The sequence below is a fragment of the Centropristis striata genome, chromosome 3 (genome assembly GCF_030273125.1).
Source record: "Centropristis striata isolate RG_2023a ecotype Rhode Island chromosome 3, C.striata_1.0, whole genome shotgun sequence".
In the NCBI taxonomy this organism is placed as follows: domain Eukaryota; kingdom Metazoa; phylum Chordata; class Actinopteri; order Perciformes; family Serranidae; genus Centropristis; species Centropristis striata.
The window spans coordinates 3,074,060-3,092,078 of NC_081519.1; the positions used below are offsets into that span (position 1 = coordinate 3,074,060).

General features: G+C 35.7%; 1 protein-coding gene across 1 annotated transcript in view; it reads right to left on the reverse strand.

Annotated features, from left to right (window-relative positions):
- The window catches only part of grip2b (glutamate receptor interacting protein 2b), a 494,738-nt gene that overhangs the window by 88,143 nt on the left and 388,576 nt on the right, over positions 1 to 18,019 (reverse strand). The window contains 1 exon segment of the mRNA XM_059329756.1: positions 2,416 to 2,493. Coding sequence (XP_059185739.1) covers positions 2,416 to 2,493 — 78 coding nt within the window.

Here is an 18,019-nt window from a genome sequence, read left to right on the forward strand (position 1 = left end):
TTAATTGTAAAAATTATTAAGTAAGTAAAAATATCTTGGCACTGGAAAAACAATGATTTCTTAAAATAAGTCCAAAAATACTTATTTTGAGCAATTGTGGCTTGAAAAGCCTGACGTTGGTAACATTAAAATAAGCCAGAAATACTTGAAACGAGTATGTTTTTTTCTCATTTCAGTATCTGTGGGTAGATACTGGTGGTAGAAAATGCTTTTGAAATAGCATTTAAACTACATGCAACTAAAACTCTCAATTTGAACCAATATTTTAGGTAAAAACTCACCATATTCAACAGCTGAATAGAATAAAAAGCATGTAAAAGCTCACAATGTCAATCCTAAAAAGAAGTCTTTACACAAGACTGAAATCCCTGTGAAGAGGTTATTCACTCATTTTAGTTACAAAAAGACACATGTTGTTAAAATAAGCACATAAAGCTATGGTCAGTAGGTAAATTATACCCAAAACAAGATGCTTAAGATAATTATTGCTAGATATAAGAAGAAAATACTTGGTAAGCTTCATGTTTTTTGCAGTGAAGATGAGTTTACTGTAAATAATTCATGAAAAGATTTGGGCAGCAAGTGGGGAAAATGAATATATTTATAAATAAATATGCATGATTGAAATCCAATCAAATTTATTTATCTTTATTTATAGAGCCCTTTAAGACAGCGTTAGCTGATACAAAGTGCTGTACATGGCAGGACAGACCAACAATAAAAACAATAAAAAACAAAGAACAAGCAAAACCAACTAAAACAAAGCGAGTTTCATGCTGGGTAAAAACAAAAAACAGTAAATAAAAGTGGGTTTTAAAATGAATTTCAATTTTAAAATGAATTTTAATTTTAAGAACAAATAAAAACAAATAAAACGAAGACAAAGGCTCATGTTGAGTTAAAAGCCAGTGAATAAAATGGGTTTTAAGATTTATTTTAAGGCTCACTGGACTCACTGGACAGTGAGGAGGCTTGCCTGATGTGTAAATTGTTCCAAAGGCTGGGAACAGCGACAGAGAAAGACTATAGTATATTATAGTTTGTTTTCAGAAAGGTGAATAAATGGCGTTTTGCAGTTTGCACTGTCCTACGACATTTTCCCAGCAAACACATTAGTGGACAGACAGCCTGGGAACTCGTTCTTATCTCAGCGTCCCTGCAGCCATCAGGTCACGCTGCCATTCAATCACAGAGAACATCAGCATCTGATAGTGAAGCAGAGTGAAAATGATCCAGTTCGACCAGCGGAAAGCTGTTTTTGTAAACGTCTGAGACGAATTAAGCAAATTGCTGTCCTGCTTTAGGCATTTATCAGACAAATCATGATAAGAGACTCCAGTGGTGACAGAATTTACAGTCGATTTATAAGCTTCATGTTCAGTGATAGACAGAATGATAGGTGGGTAGATACACTGTAAAAAAAAACTGTTGTTTTTACGGTAAAAAACCAGCAGCTGTGGTTGCCAGAACTTTACCGTAATAAAAACGGTGCAACTTTTTAAAAATATTACGGTAAAATGATATTAGCACTGTTGATTTCCCGTTCAGGATTGCCATTTTATTCCATATTTTACCGTAAAAAATAAAAAGTTTTTCCATCAAAAGAAACGCTGTTCTGCCATATAATTGACAAGAAAATTTTTTATAAATATTAAATAAATTAAAGATTTTACCATTAAATATTACAGTATATATTTGTTAGAGATATGGTGGTTAGTACATTTAAGACTGAGAAAAAGTATTTTTACAAAAAATAAATAAAAAAATAATGGCTTGTATATGTACACTGTAAAAAATGTTTGTAGAAATGACAGTAAAACACTGTCGAATTACATCACAAATAGGGTGTAAATTGTGTATCACTGTAGTAGACACTTTTAATTACTGTAAATCAAAGAATAGCACAAAACTTTAACTTTTACTGTCATAAACTGTAGAACACACAGTTTTGCTGTAAAAATATAACATTACCATGTAAAATTAATGGAGAAATACCATGATGTCACAATGACACAATGACCCTAAAAATAACGGGATTATTCATTCTAAATTAAAGGTTTTGCTGATTTTTACATTTAAATTTACAGTAGAAAACTCACTCACTGTATTTTTTACGGCAAAGTTCTGGCAACAACAGCTGCCGGTATTTTACCGTAAATTAAAGAGATTATTTTTTACAGTGTATTACAGTATATCTTTGGTACAAACACGGTGCCGGTGTATTTTACAGTAGAGTAATGTATCTTTAAAAGAAATAAAAACTATTAAAAAAATACTGTTTTGGCTGAAATATACATTTACGGTGTTTCATTGTTAGTGAAACTGAATTAACCCATTTATCATTGTACGGTCTTTTACTTAGTTTTTCACCGTAAAATCTACAGACATTTTTTACAGTGTAGAAGTTGTATGTACCTGGTATACTGTGTCTTCTCGAGGCCATGGTCTGTTCTGGTCCAGAGATATCCTTTGTTTTTCCGTAGGGACCGTCATCTGAGGGGAACAGAGACACACAATAATGCTTTAGACCAGTAGTTCTCAACCTTTTTGAGTCGCAACCTCTAATTTAACATGCATGATGTCCGCGACCCCCACTCACTGAACACAATCTCACACGCACAGTTCAGATCACCCAAAAAAGACACAAAATGACCAAAAAAGATACAAAATGACCAAAAAAAGACACAAAATGACCCAAAAAAGAAACAACATGACCAAAAAAAGACACAAAAAGACTAAAAAACAAAAACAAAATGACCAAAAAAAGGAAACAAATGACCAAAAAAGACACAAAATGACCAAAAAACACACAAAATGACAAAAAAAAAGACATTAAGTGACCCAAAAGACTAAAACACATTAACACATGAATACTTTAACACAGTGGAGACAGAGCTGACTTCCAAAATGATTTGGCGACCCCCAGAAATCATCTTGCGACCCCAATTTGGGTCGGGACCCCAAGGTTGAGAATAGCTGCTTTAGAGGTATCAATATATTTCAATTATTTCATTTCCAGCTCATTAAAATATCAGTTAAGTTGTTAAGTTGTATTTACAACATCCATCAACAAGAATCTGCTCCACAGTGAGTTTTTCTGTGGAAACTTCAACTACTTGACAGCTGTTAGTGAGATTAAACCATCACCATCTCCACCAAAAACCCCAAGAGACTTTTTTTTTCAGACCAAAACAGAAACACACACATGTAGAAAAGATTCAGGCTAACACACACACACACACACACACGTGTCACTCATCCTTTCAATGCATTTCATCTCCCTCTCCATCCGTGAATCACATCTCATATCTTCCTCCTCTAACACAACGCCCATCTTTAAAAACCAGAGAATATCCTCCACCGCCCCCCCACACACTGCTGCTGTTCAGCATAATAGATGTTATTAATCTGAGCTGTTTTTTCTTTGCTCTCTGTGCTGCATTTGGCTGTTTACCATGAATGAAACAAACATTTAAAGCAGAAAATCCAATGCACCATTCTCAAAACCACACACTTTCTTTTGGAATTTCTAATGATTATAGACTGAATCAGGTCAATCATAAGGGTTTAAGGCAGAGTGCTTTTATTTTGAAGGTGGTTTACGTTTTTGTGGTTTGAATGTATGTTTAGTATCATTCCTGGCTGAATGACGCTCGACTCTTTAACTGATAGTTCATAAGATTTATTTAAAATCATAAAATCCATGAAAATAAAAATCAGACATTCCTTGGTCACCTTGTGAATCCACCGTAAGAGCTAGCAAACATTAGCATTAGCACTAGAGCTAACAAGCACTTTTACTATAGTTAAGACAACAAATATAGCCACTAATATATATGACAGAAGAAAATAAACTTTAACAAACCTTGTGTCCTGTCAGTCAGCCACTATAGAAACTTTTTAAACTACCTTTCAAAATTAAAGCACCCGTTTCACACTGGACGGCACCTTTTCAAAATAAAAGCATCACAACATTGTAAAACACCTAGAAAATGTACAAACATGAAAAAAAAAAAAACAAGCTATATAATACAAAAACACCAATAGGAACCTTGCTAAAGGTAATTTACAGTTATAAATGGAAAATTGCTAGAGATTGGAGTATTTACTACTTTTTACTGCTATATTTGATTTACTCCACATTAACAGTCTTATCATAACACATATTCTTATCAGTAGCAGCTCATATCTCATATCTTTATTTCAAGACATCATTGGTTTTTCCAGTGTCGAGAATTTTTTTTTTTTTTACGTATTTAAAGAACTCTTATAAAGAAACATTTACTTACTGCACTGGCAGATAATTTTACTTGTTGTGAGCATGTATTTGCTCAATCCTAGTTATTTATTTCTTATTTTTTGTCAGTTGGTTTTTGCAGTGTTGAGCAAAGGCAGATGTGAGGCTGACAAATGAAAGCAGAAAATGTAGCTGACAGTCTGAAATAACACATCTGTTAATTACTATACGTTTTTTAATTAAAGATACAAAATTCAAAGCTCCTGTCCCGTTGAACAGACGGAGCCACGGTGGGCCTCTAAACGCTGTCTGGGCTTTTTCCTGCTTGACAAGTGTAAAAATCTGCAGGAATTCTACTAAAATGCTATGCAAATACTTGAAAAACCTCCCACATGTATAATCTGCTTAACTCCATCACAAGTCCAATTCCATCCACTTTGTATATTCAACCCGTTAAGGCGATTTTCCGGCTACCTGCAGCTACAGGTAGTCTGCTGCATTGTAAATAGACATTAAGGCCGTGTGTGTGTGTTAATGGGGTTAGTGTCCAGGCTTCTTGCTTGGCCAGTGAAACAGAGGCCGCCCTTGTTATGTGTCACAGGGGGGAACAGATGTCCTGTTTTATCGTCTCTGGCAGAGGCTTTGTGGCAGAGACGTGTGAGGATTTCAATATTTGATAAGTTATAAATTCTCTTCATCTCAGATCTCAACCGTATAAAGCTGCAGTTTTAAACTGCTGAGTTAACTGTACGCAATATATTAAAACTTTCAAACTCCAATGTTACATTTCCATCCAAATGAATCAGTCAACCAGCAAATCAATTCATCATCCATCCATCCATCCATCCATACATTCTCGTCTGCTTATCCGGGGCCGGGTCGCGGGGGCAGCAGGCTAAGCAGGGCCTCATACCAGTTGGACCTCCTACCAGCAAATCAATCATCAGTTAATCAATGAAAGTTTGTTTTTGAGAAGCACAGAGGAGGGAATAACACCAAAAACAAAATCAAAAAATATAAAAATATAAAAAAATATGCAAACAAAGTTTGATATGAAACATATTTGGCACTCTTTAGAGCAGGGGTCTCAAACTCAAATTACCTGGGGGCCGCTGGTGGCAGTATCAAAATGACCAAAAATAGACACAAAATTACTAAAAAAAGACACAGAATGACCCCAAAAAAGACTCAAAATGACCAGAAAAGACACAAAATGACCAAAAAAAGACACAAATTGACCAAAAAAGACACAAATTGACCAAAAAAGACACAAAATGACCCAAAAAAGACACAAAATAAAAAAAAGACACAAAATTATTAGTATTATTATTATTAGTTAATAACTTACTGGTTGTATAATAAGGCCATGCAGAATAAGGCATTAATAGCTACTTAATAATGACTAATTAAGAGCCAATATGTTACTTATTTGCATGGTAATTAGCAACTAATTCATGTTGAATATGTGTTCCCTAATATAAAGTGTTACCAAAAATTTTGATAAGAACTTTTGTTCTGTTTTGTTTGACCCGTCCATCCAAAAAAATGTTTCTGCAATTGTTGATATGTTAGATTTTGTAAGATTCAACTTTATTTTCATTGAACTTGAGTAACAAGTAGAACAATGAAATGCAGTTTAGCATCCAACCACAAGTACAGAGTAGTAAAGTGCAAGGGTATGTATATGAACAGTATATAAATATAGTGCAGGTATGAATCAAATATGCTTTAGGATTTATACAGTGAATGAATATGTTATAGAAATATATACAGTAAATAATGTACGGTATAGCAGCAGTGCAGGTAGATAAACATGTATTTGTCGACAATAAACATTCATTAAATGTATGATTAGATAGTGCTTGTTTTCAGCATTATATATATACAGTCACAGTATGGATAGATGAAACATATTTGCTTAATAACAATCTTTTCATAAACCTAACCAAGTAGTTTTTGTCATCTCACTTCATAAATCCTTTATAGGGCACTCATTGAAATACTCGGAAATTGAACATTTCAACCCTAAAGTGTTTTTGGAGGATATTAAAAGACTTCTGTGACTTTTTTCAAAATTATTATTATACTGATTGGTTGAATGCCATTTCAGAAAAATTGAGATTTGACGTATCTGTGGTTTGCAAAGTATTTTGTTCTGGCAACTGATTTGAGAAACATCAACTCGTCCACTTGTCCATGTACGTAGATTACCCAACATTACATATGTGACGTATGTAAAGTATGTTAAATAAGCCAAGCTGCGTACATAAGAAAATAACTTTTGATGAGAACTTTTGTTCTGTTTTGTTTGACCCGTCCATCCCCCCTGAGCTCCACCTCGTGCGGACTTTGTCGCTCTTTATACGACATGATTTGACTTCCTCCTTTGCTCCTATTAAAACCACTACAGCCACTATAAGTAACCTCATAACTAGGGTTGTCAAAAGAGTATCATATTAAAACGTTGGATCCCGATATGATACTCATTTTCAAAGAACCTAGTCTCACAGGAATCCGTGAAATAGCCACGGATTTCGCTTAACTCAAAATCCATGGAATAGCCACAGAATCACTCAAATTTCCGTGAAACTGACACAGATTTCGCTACAATGCAAGTTAATGACAGTCATATCCCACGTTGGATCCGTAAGAAAACTACAAGCTTCCGTCTGTCCAATAGTACGCGTCATCGTCTTGCCGTCCCTCCCCGCTCTGTGATTGGAAACCAAAAGCAGGGCTAAGAATCGGCCATGGACACCATGCCGCCTTGCAGTTCGAAAGGAAATCGAGCGTGCAAGGCATCATGGGTATACCAGACTAGCACCACACCACAGTTCTACTTCTTAAAGAGTTGTCACTAGCTTTGGGTGAATGTTTGTACACAACAAAATCAAGAGTGTGAATTCAGCTCACAGAGTGTTAAATTTAACACTTTTTCTGAGTTTATATAGTTCTCACGGATCTGAGTTAAAATTACACTTTGAAAAGTGTTAATAATAAAAATCTTTAATAGTGTTAAACATTTGACGTCCTTGGTGTTGTTTTATGACACCACATAAGAGCACTTTTAACTTAAATTGTGTTATTCCCTTTCACTGTGAGTGTTCATTTTTAACATTCATTGTGTTACTTTGACACATTAAAGTGTATTTTTAACCCTAAAATCATGTTATTTCCATTCACTCGTGTGATATTTAACATTCATTGTTTTGTTTTACGATACATTAAAAGTGCATTCTGTCTTTAGCCGAACATACAAGTCACTAAATCTGAAAATCAACTCCAGCTGAAGTGAATCTAACTCAGGTGTAACAACGCTGGCAGAGCTTTTTGATCACTACAAGTGTTAAAACAACTGCGCGCTTTGGATAAAAGCGATATATAAGTGCAGTCCATTTACCATTTAGCACTTATTGTTGGACTAATGCCTCTTATTGCACTATACCTTTATTGTTTCCCTTTGTTCTAAGTCGCTTTGGATAAAAGCATCTGCTAAATATAAATGTAAAACAGACCAAAACTATGATCTAAACTTAACCAAGTAGTTTTGTTGCCTGAACCGAATCAAACTGACTATTTTCACGAAACTAAATACCATCAAACATGTCGCTTTAGAAACATGTCGTATGAGGACGTGTTGGAAAGACAGCGTGGCAGAAAGTAGCAGCCAACAACTAATAAGTTCATAAAATATATTGACTAGATATGTTGATGGTTAAAGAGATGGTGAAGCTCCAAACAAAGGTTCAGAGCAGGGAAATATTGAATATATTTACCAAAGAAGTAGAGTTTCCTGCATTTTCTCTACTGATCCTCATGATGAAGAGATGCAAACACACATAAAGCCTCACACACACATTCTCATTTTCAACCAAACTGCATATTTCTGGATTGTGGGTGTTGTCACAGGGTGAATAAGCATATAATTTGGGATTTAAGGTTTTGAGTTAAAGAAAGATGAACCCCCCTGGCTCTGCTTGGTGACAGTATCATGGCATATGTCCCATATACAGGAGCTTCAGGAGTCAATATCTAAAAAAAAAACAAACCAACTATTGCAGTTTCTTTGTCACAGTGAAATTGAGACTCTGCGGAAGAGAGTGTGGATGTAATTTGAAGGAGAATTAAAAGCACAACTAAGAAGATAAAGGATTTTGCAGGACACTCATTCTGCATTTCAAAATCCCTTCCAACTGCTTAACTCTGTTGATGATAGTAAGCTGGTTTAAAATGCTGCTTCAGGTACTGAAAAGCATTAAAAACAGATATTTATTCTGCAAGTTTAGCGCAGACGTTTATTTTTAAGCTTCGGCGTAATTGTCCCTGATTATAATGCAACTTAATGACACTTCTGGAGTTTGCTATGGGAGTCGCTGAGAATTGGCTTATAAATTGTTAAAGTGGTCCCACCCCTGTGATGAAGCAGAGGTTGTAAAGTAGGACACTTCCTCTCCCCTCAGAGCCAAACAACAACAGCCTCCGCTTCACTGTCACAGCTGCTGTCAAACTGAGTTATAGTGCAAAATACTTAATATCCTACATGCATCATAGATGAGGCCTCACAATATACAATGTGAAAACTAAAAGTGCTCAAGACTAAACAGTCATTTGTTCATTTGTTCTTCATTTGTCCATGCAGCTTCTTATTATGACCCATATTTAAATGTATTGTTAGGAGTAGGGTTGTGACGATACTTTTCAACTCGATACCGATACTCAGGAAAATATTCCAACCTGGTCTCACAGGAATCTGTGAGCTTACTATCATCAGCAGTTGGAAGGTTTTTTTACAATGCAGAGTGTCCTGCAAAATCCTTTATCGTGCTTTTAATTCTCCTTCAAATTACAATAAGGTCTGATTTTTCAGATTTTTGTCTGATTTTTGTCAGATTTTTGTTACTGTTTTGTAACGTCTTAAGTTGCATGACGTACTTAACCTATGTTTTAATTACATGATGTAACTTTGGAATATTATATAACTTAAGTTAAAATAAGTCAGTGTCAACTTTTCATTTAACGAGGGACACAAACAGCTGTCAAGCTTCTCTCTACGCTGACTGTTTCCTCTGCTCCCATCATAATTACCCGAATAATATGTCTGCATAGATGACCTGCCTCTTCTAACAATCTCAGTAGGTAAGTGTTTTTCATTGTGACACATTTCTCTGCCACCTTTGAAACAAAATTACCAAAAAAAAGACACAAAATTACCAAAAAAGACACAAAATCATAAGAAAAGACACAAAATTACCAAAAAAATACACAAAATTACCAAAAAAATACACAAAATGACCAAAAAATACACAAAATTACCAAAAAAGACACAAAATCATAAGAAAAGACACAAAATTACCAAAAAAATACACAAAATTACCCAAAAAAATACACAAAATGACCAAAAAATACACAAAATTACCAAAAAAAATATACAAAATGACCAAAAAATACACAAAATTAGGTCCATTCTGACCTCCTGAGTGTGTAACAGTCAGCTTCAAGCCAGAGACTCCTTGGAAAGTAACAACTTGATACTTTGGGATTTGTCAGAAAAGACACAAAATTACCAAATAAGACACAAAATGACACAAAAACACACAATGACCAAAAAAGACACAAATTACCAGAAAAGACACAAAATGACCAAAAAAAAAAGACACAAATGACCAAAAAAAGAAACAAAATTACCAAAAAAAGACACAAAATTACCAAAAAAGACACAAAATGATCAAAAAATACACAAAATTATATAACTTAAGTTAAAATAAGTCAGAGGGACACAAACAGCTGTCAAGCTTCTCCCTATACGCAGATATTATCTGTCACGCTGACTGTTTCCTCTGCTCCCCATCATAATTACCCTAATAATATGTCTGCATACATGACCTGCCTCTTCTAACAACCTCAGTATTTAAGTGTTTTTTTCCATATGTGACACATTTCTCTGCCACCTCTGAAACCTGCAGCAGTGTCCCACCGGTGATGCTTCCAAATCAGTTCTCTTCCCAGCAGTGACGGAGAGGAAAGGAGGCCATTGTTGTTGTGTTTAGGAGTTTAGCGATCTTCTCAGAGGTGTAATGAGTTTAATAATTCATAAGTTGTGGATTCAATTTTGCTTTAAACCACTTTCATAAGTTATCTGGCTGGCTGCCTCCCCCGCTGAGGGGCTGTCACAGACATAATGGACCCCAGAGGCTGCTCATCAACACAAGCACATAAATACACACATAAACAGAAACACATGCACACAAACTAGCATGCACCGCCCCCGGTAACAGACTGATGCATAGCCGGAGGGATTTATGCACCACATGCACACCTGCATGTGCACAGGCACCAACACACACACACTATAATACTAGATGTGTAGACAAATACAAGTCCTGCACACAATGCTAAATAAACAGTAGCTTGCACAAACAGTGAGACATAAAGAATGCTTTAGGCAACTTGGCCATCTCTGTCTTTGTGACTGGATGTAAGACAAACTGTTTTAGTCACAACGTTTCCCCTGCAGCAGGATGAATCCTCGGCTCTCGTCCTCTAAACACACACATTTATCCTGCTGTAGTATATGCTGGTGGCTGAGCGGCTGATCATATAGCACAGTAGTTCTCAAACTTTGGGATTTGTCAGAAAACACACAAAATGACCCAAAAAAGAATAAAATTGACCACAAAATGATCTAAAAAAGACACAAATTGACCAATAAAGACACAAAATGACCAAAAAAAGACACAAGATGAACCATTACGACACAAATTGACCACAATATGATCTAAAAAAGACACAAAATGACCAAAAATAGGACAAAATTACAAAAAAAACACACAAAATGACCCAAAAAAGAATCAAATTGACCACAAAATGACCCAAAAAAGAATCAAATTGACCACAAAATGACCACAAAAAGACACAAATTGACAAATAAAGACACAAAATGACAAAAAAAGACACAAAATGAACCAAAAAATAAACAAAATGACCAAAAAAAGACACAAAATGACCAAAAAAAGGAAAGAAAATGACCCAAAAAGACACAAATTGACCTAAAAAAGACACAAAATTACCAGAAAAGACACAAAATTACCCAAAAAATTGACAAAATTACAAAAAAAGACACAAAATTACCAAAAAGACACAAATTGGCCACCAAATGATCTAAAAAAGACACAAAATGACCAGAAAATAGACACAAAATTACAAAAAAAGACACAAAATGACCAAAAAAAAGGACATGAAATGACCAAAAAGACTAAAACACATGAACACTTTAACACAGTGGAGACAGAGCTGACCTCCAAAATGATTTGGCGACCCCCAGAAATCATCTCGCGACCCCAATTGGGGTCCCGACCCCAAGGTTGAGAATAGCTGATATAGCACACTGTTTATCACAAAACAGCAAAACACACAACCTGTTAGCACTAACAGTCTTTTTCAAAGCATATACAGCTTTACTCCAACACATTTTCTTTACGAGGTCTCTTTTCTCTGCATTCTCCAACTCTGCCTGATAAATTAGCGTCTCCTGGTGAATAATTTGAATGTGATTAGGCTAATGAGTGCTGGCGCTGTCAGCTTAGTGAACAGGTTGAGTTATAGACGAGGCGTCAGGCCAGATTTCCTCCTGCGGTAGAAGCAGCAGGCATAATGCTTACAGTGTGAGCATCTTCTCAAACAGGGACGCTAATGATTTAAAGACGTGCGAGGCGGGTCGACAGACTAAAGGATGGATGTCGTCATGCAGGTCCAACTCCTTTTTGTTATACAACATTTTTCCTTTGCTATCAGTCTAAAGGTCCATTCTGACCTCCTGAGTGTGTAACAGTCAGCTTCAAGACAGAGACTCCTTGGGAAGGAATAACTTGATACTTTGGGATTTGTCAGAAAAGACACAAAATGACCCAAAAAAGAATCAAATTGACCACAAAATGACACAAAAAGACACAAAATGAGCCAAAAAAAGACACAATGTGAACCAAAAAGGGAACAAAATGACCAAAAAAAGATACATATTGACCACAAAATGATCTAAAAAAGACACAAATGACCAAAAAAAGACACAAAATGACCAAAACAGAAACAAAATGACCAAAAAAAGACACAAAATGACCAAAACAGAAAAAAAATGACCAAAAAAGACACAAAATGATCCAAAAAAGACACAAAATAACCAGAAAAGACACAAAATGATAAAAAAAGGACACAAATGACAAAAAAATAAAAAAATAACCAAAAAAAGACAGAATGACCAAAAAATACACAAAATGACCAAAAAAGACACATTTTGACCACAAAATGATCTAAAAAAGACACAAATGACCAGACAAGGCACAAAATGACCAAAAAACAAACAAAATTACCAAAAAAAGACACAAAATGACCAGAAAAGACACAAAATTATCAAAAAAAGACACAAAATGAGTTCAGATTCAGTAACAGTAATAATGCTGATGTTGTTACTGAGCAGGTATATTTATACTTTTTCCCCAAAATTGTATTCAGTATTTATACAGTGATGATAAAGGTGAAAAAAGCCATAATTACACATTTTAACAATATCAGAACAATCATCATATGCCTAATATGTCTTTCAACTGCCTTACTTATTATGTTATTATTATTATTATTATTATTATTATGTTCTTGTTTTTTTCCATTGTCAATAATATTACAGTAGCAGTACCAATAGTGGCAGTAACATATTTATACTTGTATGCATGTTAAAACACATTCTAGCTAATAGCCACGTTTGGCAGCCAACATTTTCAGGACTTCCATTAAACCATGTGGAGTTGCCTTGTAAACAAACAAACAAACAAATAAAATAAAAATAGTGCAGCAGTATTTCAGCAGGCACACCCTAAAAAACGAGGTTTTCTTCAGCTGATACATTTGTTGCAGAGCATGAAATTTGTCTTCTGAAAGGCGTACAATCACACACACACACACACACACACACACACACACACACACACACCTCTACACGTTGGAGCACAAGTTCAAACTACAGGTGCAGCATCTTTTACAGGGTTGTAGGTGGGAAAAAAATCCACCATTCAGATTAAAAACATCCAGCTTTGTACAGAAACACCTGCTAGGCTGGTGTGTGTGTGTGTGGGTGTGTGTGTGTGTGTGTGTGTGTGTGTGTGCATGCATGCATGAAGGGAATACTAACAGACACTGCTCTGTAGTATCTTGGAGGATTCCCTCAAGCTTTCACCACTTTATACACACACACACACACACACACACACACACACACAATGTCTTTGTCCTCGTGCTGTGTCCTGAGGACGAGGCTCTACTGTAGACACTTGAGGTTGAAAGATGTCATTGCTGTTGTACACAGACTCCCTGCTGCTCCCTCTTTGTCCTGCAGCATCTTCAGCTTCTCTTATCAAAATGCACTGAAATTAAGTGGTGTTGCTTCAAATAACTTTGACTTTTGGCTCCTGGGTTTGTTTGACCCTCCACCACACCTCACACCTGCTGTATACTACGTTCTGTTGCTTCCCCCTTTTGCTTTCACACTGCTGATAACAACCTACTAGAACAGGGGTCAGCAACCTTTACTAACACAAGAGCCATTGTCGGCCAAAATAAGAGAAAACAGTCGGAATGGAGCCACAAACCTTATTTTGAGCCTTAGAATGGACATAAAACAGTCTACTAAGTCTAGATTAACATTAATAATTGGTCATAATAAGCATTTATTTATATGATTTTGTCAGAATACAGATGAGAGGCTGGAAACTGAAGAAATATCTCAGGAGATTGAACTGAAAGCTATAGCTTAGCAAGGAAAACTCAACTTGAAGTTGGCTAAATTTAGAGGTTAGGGTGCCAGCCCGAGCTATGATGGACATTTTATCCATATATAGTATGGATATGGATTTAGGGTTGTCCAAAGTATCGATACTCATAAAGTATTGTGCACAGCATACAACCTCAAAATATTGTTCTAATTGTTATTGTTTATTGTATTTATTTATTTTTTGCACAACCTCAGACCTGAAGCTTGTTAGTTGCAGATTCTTTTTGCCCAACTGTTTTTTATTATAAATATTTAACCTGTGGTTCTGTTCATTTTTACATGTTGCATTTTTCTTGTTAATACAAATATTTCTGTTAAATTTTGGGTCTTTGTTTTTCTCCTTGTGGTATCGAAAATGGTATCGAGTATCGAATATTTTCCTGAGTATCGATATCGAGTTGAACATTTTAGTAACCTGACAACCCTATATGGACTACATATAGTCCATATTAGTGGACTTAAGTGTTTTTAAAACATTTTTACTGCCTTATATCATCTACACATTTTTACAATTGAAGAATACAAATTGCTCTGGGCCTACACCAATGATAAATTAAATAAAAAATGTATAGAAATAAATGTTTCATTTTACCAAAAGGAGCTACTGAGGACAGCCTGAAGAACTTACTTATATATTTTGTGTCATTTTTTTTTTTAATTTTGTGTCTTTTTTTGGTCATTTTGTTTCTTTTTTAAGTAATTTGTTTTTTTTTTCTGTCATTTTGTGTCTTTTTTTTGGTCATTTTATGTCTTTTTTTGGTCATTTTGATACTGACTCCAGCTGCCCCCAGGTAATTTTTAGTTTGAGACCCCTGTTATAAAGCTATTGCTACACTTAATGGCAAAAATTGCACTGGTCTGTTGGACTTGAACAAAAATAAACAATATTTTTGTTGCTTAAGCTTATGTATTCAGTCATTATTCAATGGTATACTAAAAATCCATGTGAAAAAAATTGCTTCTCACTGTTCTCAGGTCAAATATTTATATGCGATTAAAATGCGATTAATTTCGATTAATTAACTACAAAGCCTCTAATTAATTAGATTAATTTTTTTAATCGAGTCCCGGCCCTAGTAAAAATGCTTTATATAGACAGGAGAACAGACTGAACTCAGCTTTGTTTTCCTGCTAACAAGAATGAGATGTAAAAGAGGACAAACACATCAAACTTGAGCAGCTTTAACTACCAGAGAGAACACCACCTGTCTGCAGTAAAACATTACTGGCACCACTATCCTCCATCACACTCACCTGCCAGGTGTAGTGGGACAAACACCACCTGAAGAACTGGCATCTCATATAAAACACCTCCACTGTGGAACATTCAGAACAGGTGACTTGAATCTTTTAGGCTAACATCTAAAGCCAAACAGCCTTTTGGAATTTGGTTTTCTCTTGCTGCATATTTCAGATGTTTCTGTTTCTTTATTCACAGAAAAGAACATTTCCCTTCCAACATGTTGAGGAAATAGCTTAATTTGTTTAGAGAGTTAACTTCTCAGTGTAGCTCTGTGATTAGCTTTAGCTAATTAGCTTGGCTTAGTAAAACCAATGGAAGCAAGGTGAATGAGCTAGCCCAGCTGTTCTCAACCTTGGGGTCGGGTCCCAAGATGATTTCTGGGGGTCGCCAAATCATTTTGGAAGTCAGCTCTGTCTCCACTGTGTTAAAGTGTTCATGTGTTAAAGTGTTCATGTGTTTTATGTTTCATTTTGTGTCTTTTTGGGTCATTTTGGGTCTTTTTTTTTTATAATTTTGTGGTCAATTTGTGCCTTTTTTGGTCATTTTGTGCCTTTTTTGGTCATTTTGTGTCTTTTTTGGTCATTTTGTGTCTTTTTTTAGTCATTTTATATCTTTTTTTGGTCATTTTGTTTCTTTTTTGAGTGATCTGAACTGTGCTTGTGAGATTCTGTTCAGTGAGTGGGGGTCGCGGACAACATGCATGTTAATTTGGGGGTCACGACTCAAAAAAGTTGAGAACTACTGAGCTAAAAGTGTTCTTATTTTAAGCATTCAACATGCTTATTTCTCACTTTAACAATCTTAATTTAAGAAATCGTGTCAAGGTAAATTATCTGTCCATGCAGAAAGATCATTTCCCTCAGATTTACTGTTTTTATCTGGTTTTTAGACACCTTTTTTGTAGTGTAGCTCCATTATATTCAAACAATTCCTTCCTCTCAAGCTTCCACCGAGTCTATTAACATACACACTCGCACAGCGGAAACACTGACATGCATATGCATCAAGTTATTTCACATTTTGCCTCAAGGTGACCGGATACCTAGTAGACAGGCAGCGGGCCAGACAGACAGAGAGCGAGAGACAGAGCTCAGGGCGCTCGGCAACAACACACACACACAATTTCACGCAGACAAAACGAGAAAGACACATATGAGTGTGCTCTGACAGACACTCAGGGCGATATAACATAATTACACAAACACATTCAAACACACAGTCTCGGTTTTCTTTTTATCTGTCTCCCTCCCTCACAAACACACACTTGTGTACTCTGCCAGAGGGCTCTGCTGTGCTAGTTGCAGCCGTAGTGACCTTACATTATCTATGAAGAGTGAGGACTCTTCTAGGTATACGGGGACACGCACACACATTTCTCTTTCAGATAGACTCAATGCTCAATGTGCACAGAAAGTAAGGCTGCACTGCCAAAAAAGCCAACTTGTATTTTTTGGCCTGAAACAGTGATTTAATTTGGTAAAACTTGGAAATATAAATTACTGACATTTAGGGCAATAATGTAAGTTAGCACAACAAAGGAAGCCAGTTGTCTGCTCAAAAACAAGTTGGTGAGTTGTTGTTACTTATATCTTTAAGTTGGGGTTCACAACAAGGGACAATAGTTCTGATAACTCTTATTTCTTTGTTGGGAAATTCGGTCATTAGCGAAAGCTAGCGGCTAACTGATGCTAGCGGCTGCACTGCAAAAAAGCCAACTTGTATTTTTTGGCCTAAAACAGTGAATTAAGTTGGTAAAACTTGGAAATATAAATTATTGACATTTAAGGCAATAATAAGTTAGCACAACAAAGGAAGCCAGTAACTGATGCTAGTGGCTAACTGACGCTAGCGGCTAACTGATGCTAGTGGCGCTGCTTGTTACAGCTACAAGAGTAGCCATTAGCGTATCAATGCTAACTCAAAATTGTGGTCGAAACATTAGCTGACATTTCATAGCAGCGTTACAATCGTGCCAATTCAGCACATTGCAGAAGTTAGCAGAAGTAAGGATTAAAAGTTATTACAATGTAAAATTATTAGTTAGTACAACTTACAGTTGAGTTGACAAAAATCTGAATTCAGAGTTGAGCAAACTCAAAAACAAAACTTAAAATATTTAGTTTAATTGTCCAACTTAAAATTTTGTCGAAGTTTGTTGCCTTGAAATTTTGAGTTCACCCAACTTCAAGTCATATCCCGATATATTTAGATTGAATATGGATATATAATATCGATATGTACGATATGATCTAATTCCTTATCACATTTGAAAATATATCAATATATATTTTTTCCTAACAGAAAGTGTTGTGCATTATATGAAAATGAAAGTGTAGCTGCAGACACATGCACAAGATGAAGGAAAGAACATGCTGCCTACATGCACATCCCACACAGTAAAAGCTTCATAAACAAGCATTTATCATGTAAATACATAAAAACTCATATGCAGCCGTACACACACGAACACGTCTGTATACAAGCAGGACCAGAAGTCTGCAGTGATTTCTCTGTATGTGGATGTGTGGGTGGAGCAGCAATGTGATCAAAGTTTCACCTCATTGTATTGGCACACACACACACACACACACACACACACACACACACACACACACAAACACATACAAACACACATTCTTGTACTTCTATCTTTGTGAGGACCCTCATTGGAACAGTGAATTCCCTTGCAAGGTTATAATAGTTTTGGATTTTCATGAGTTTT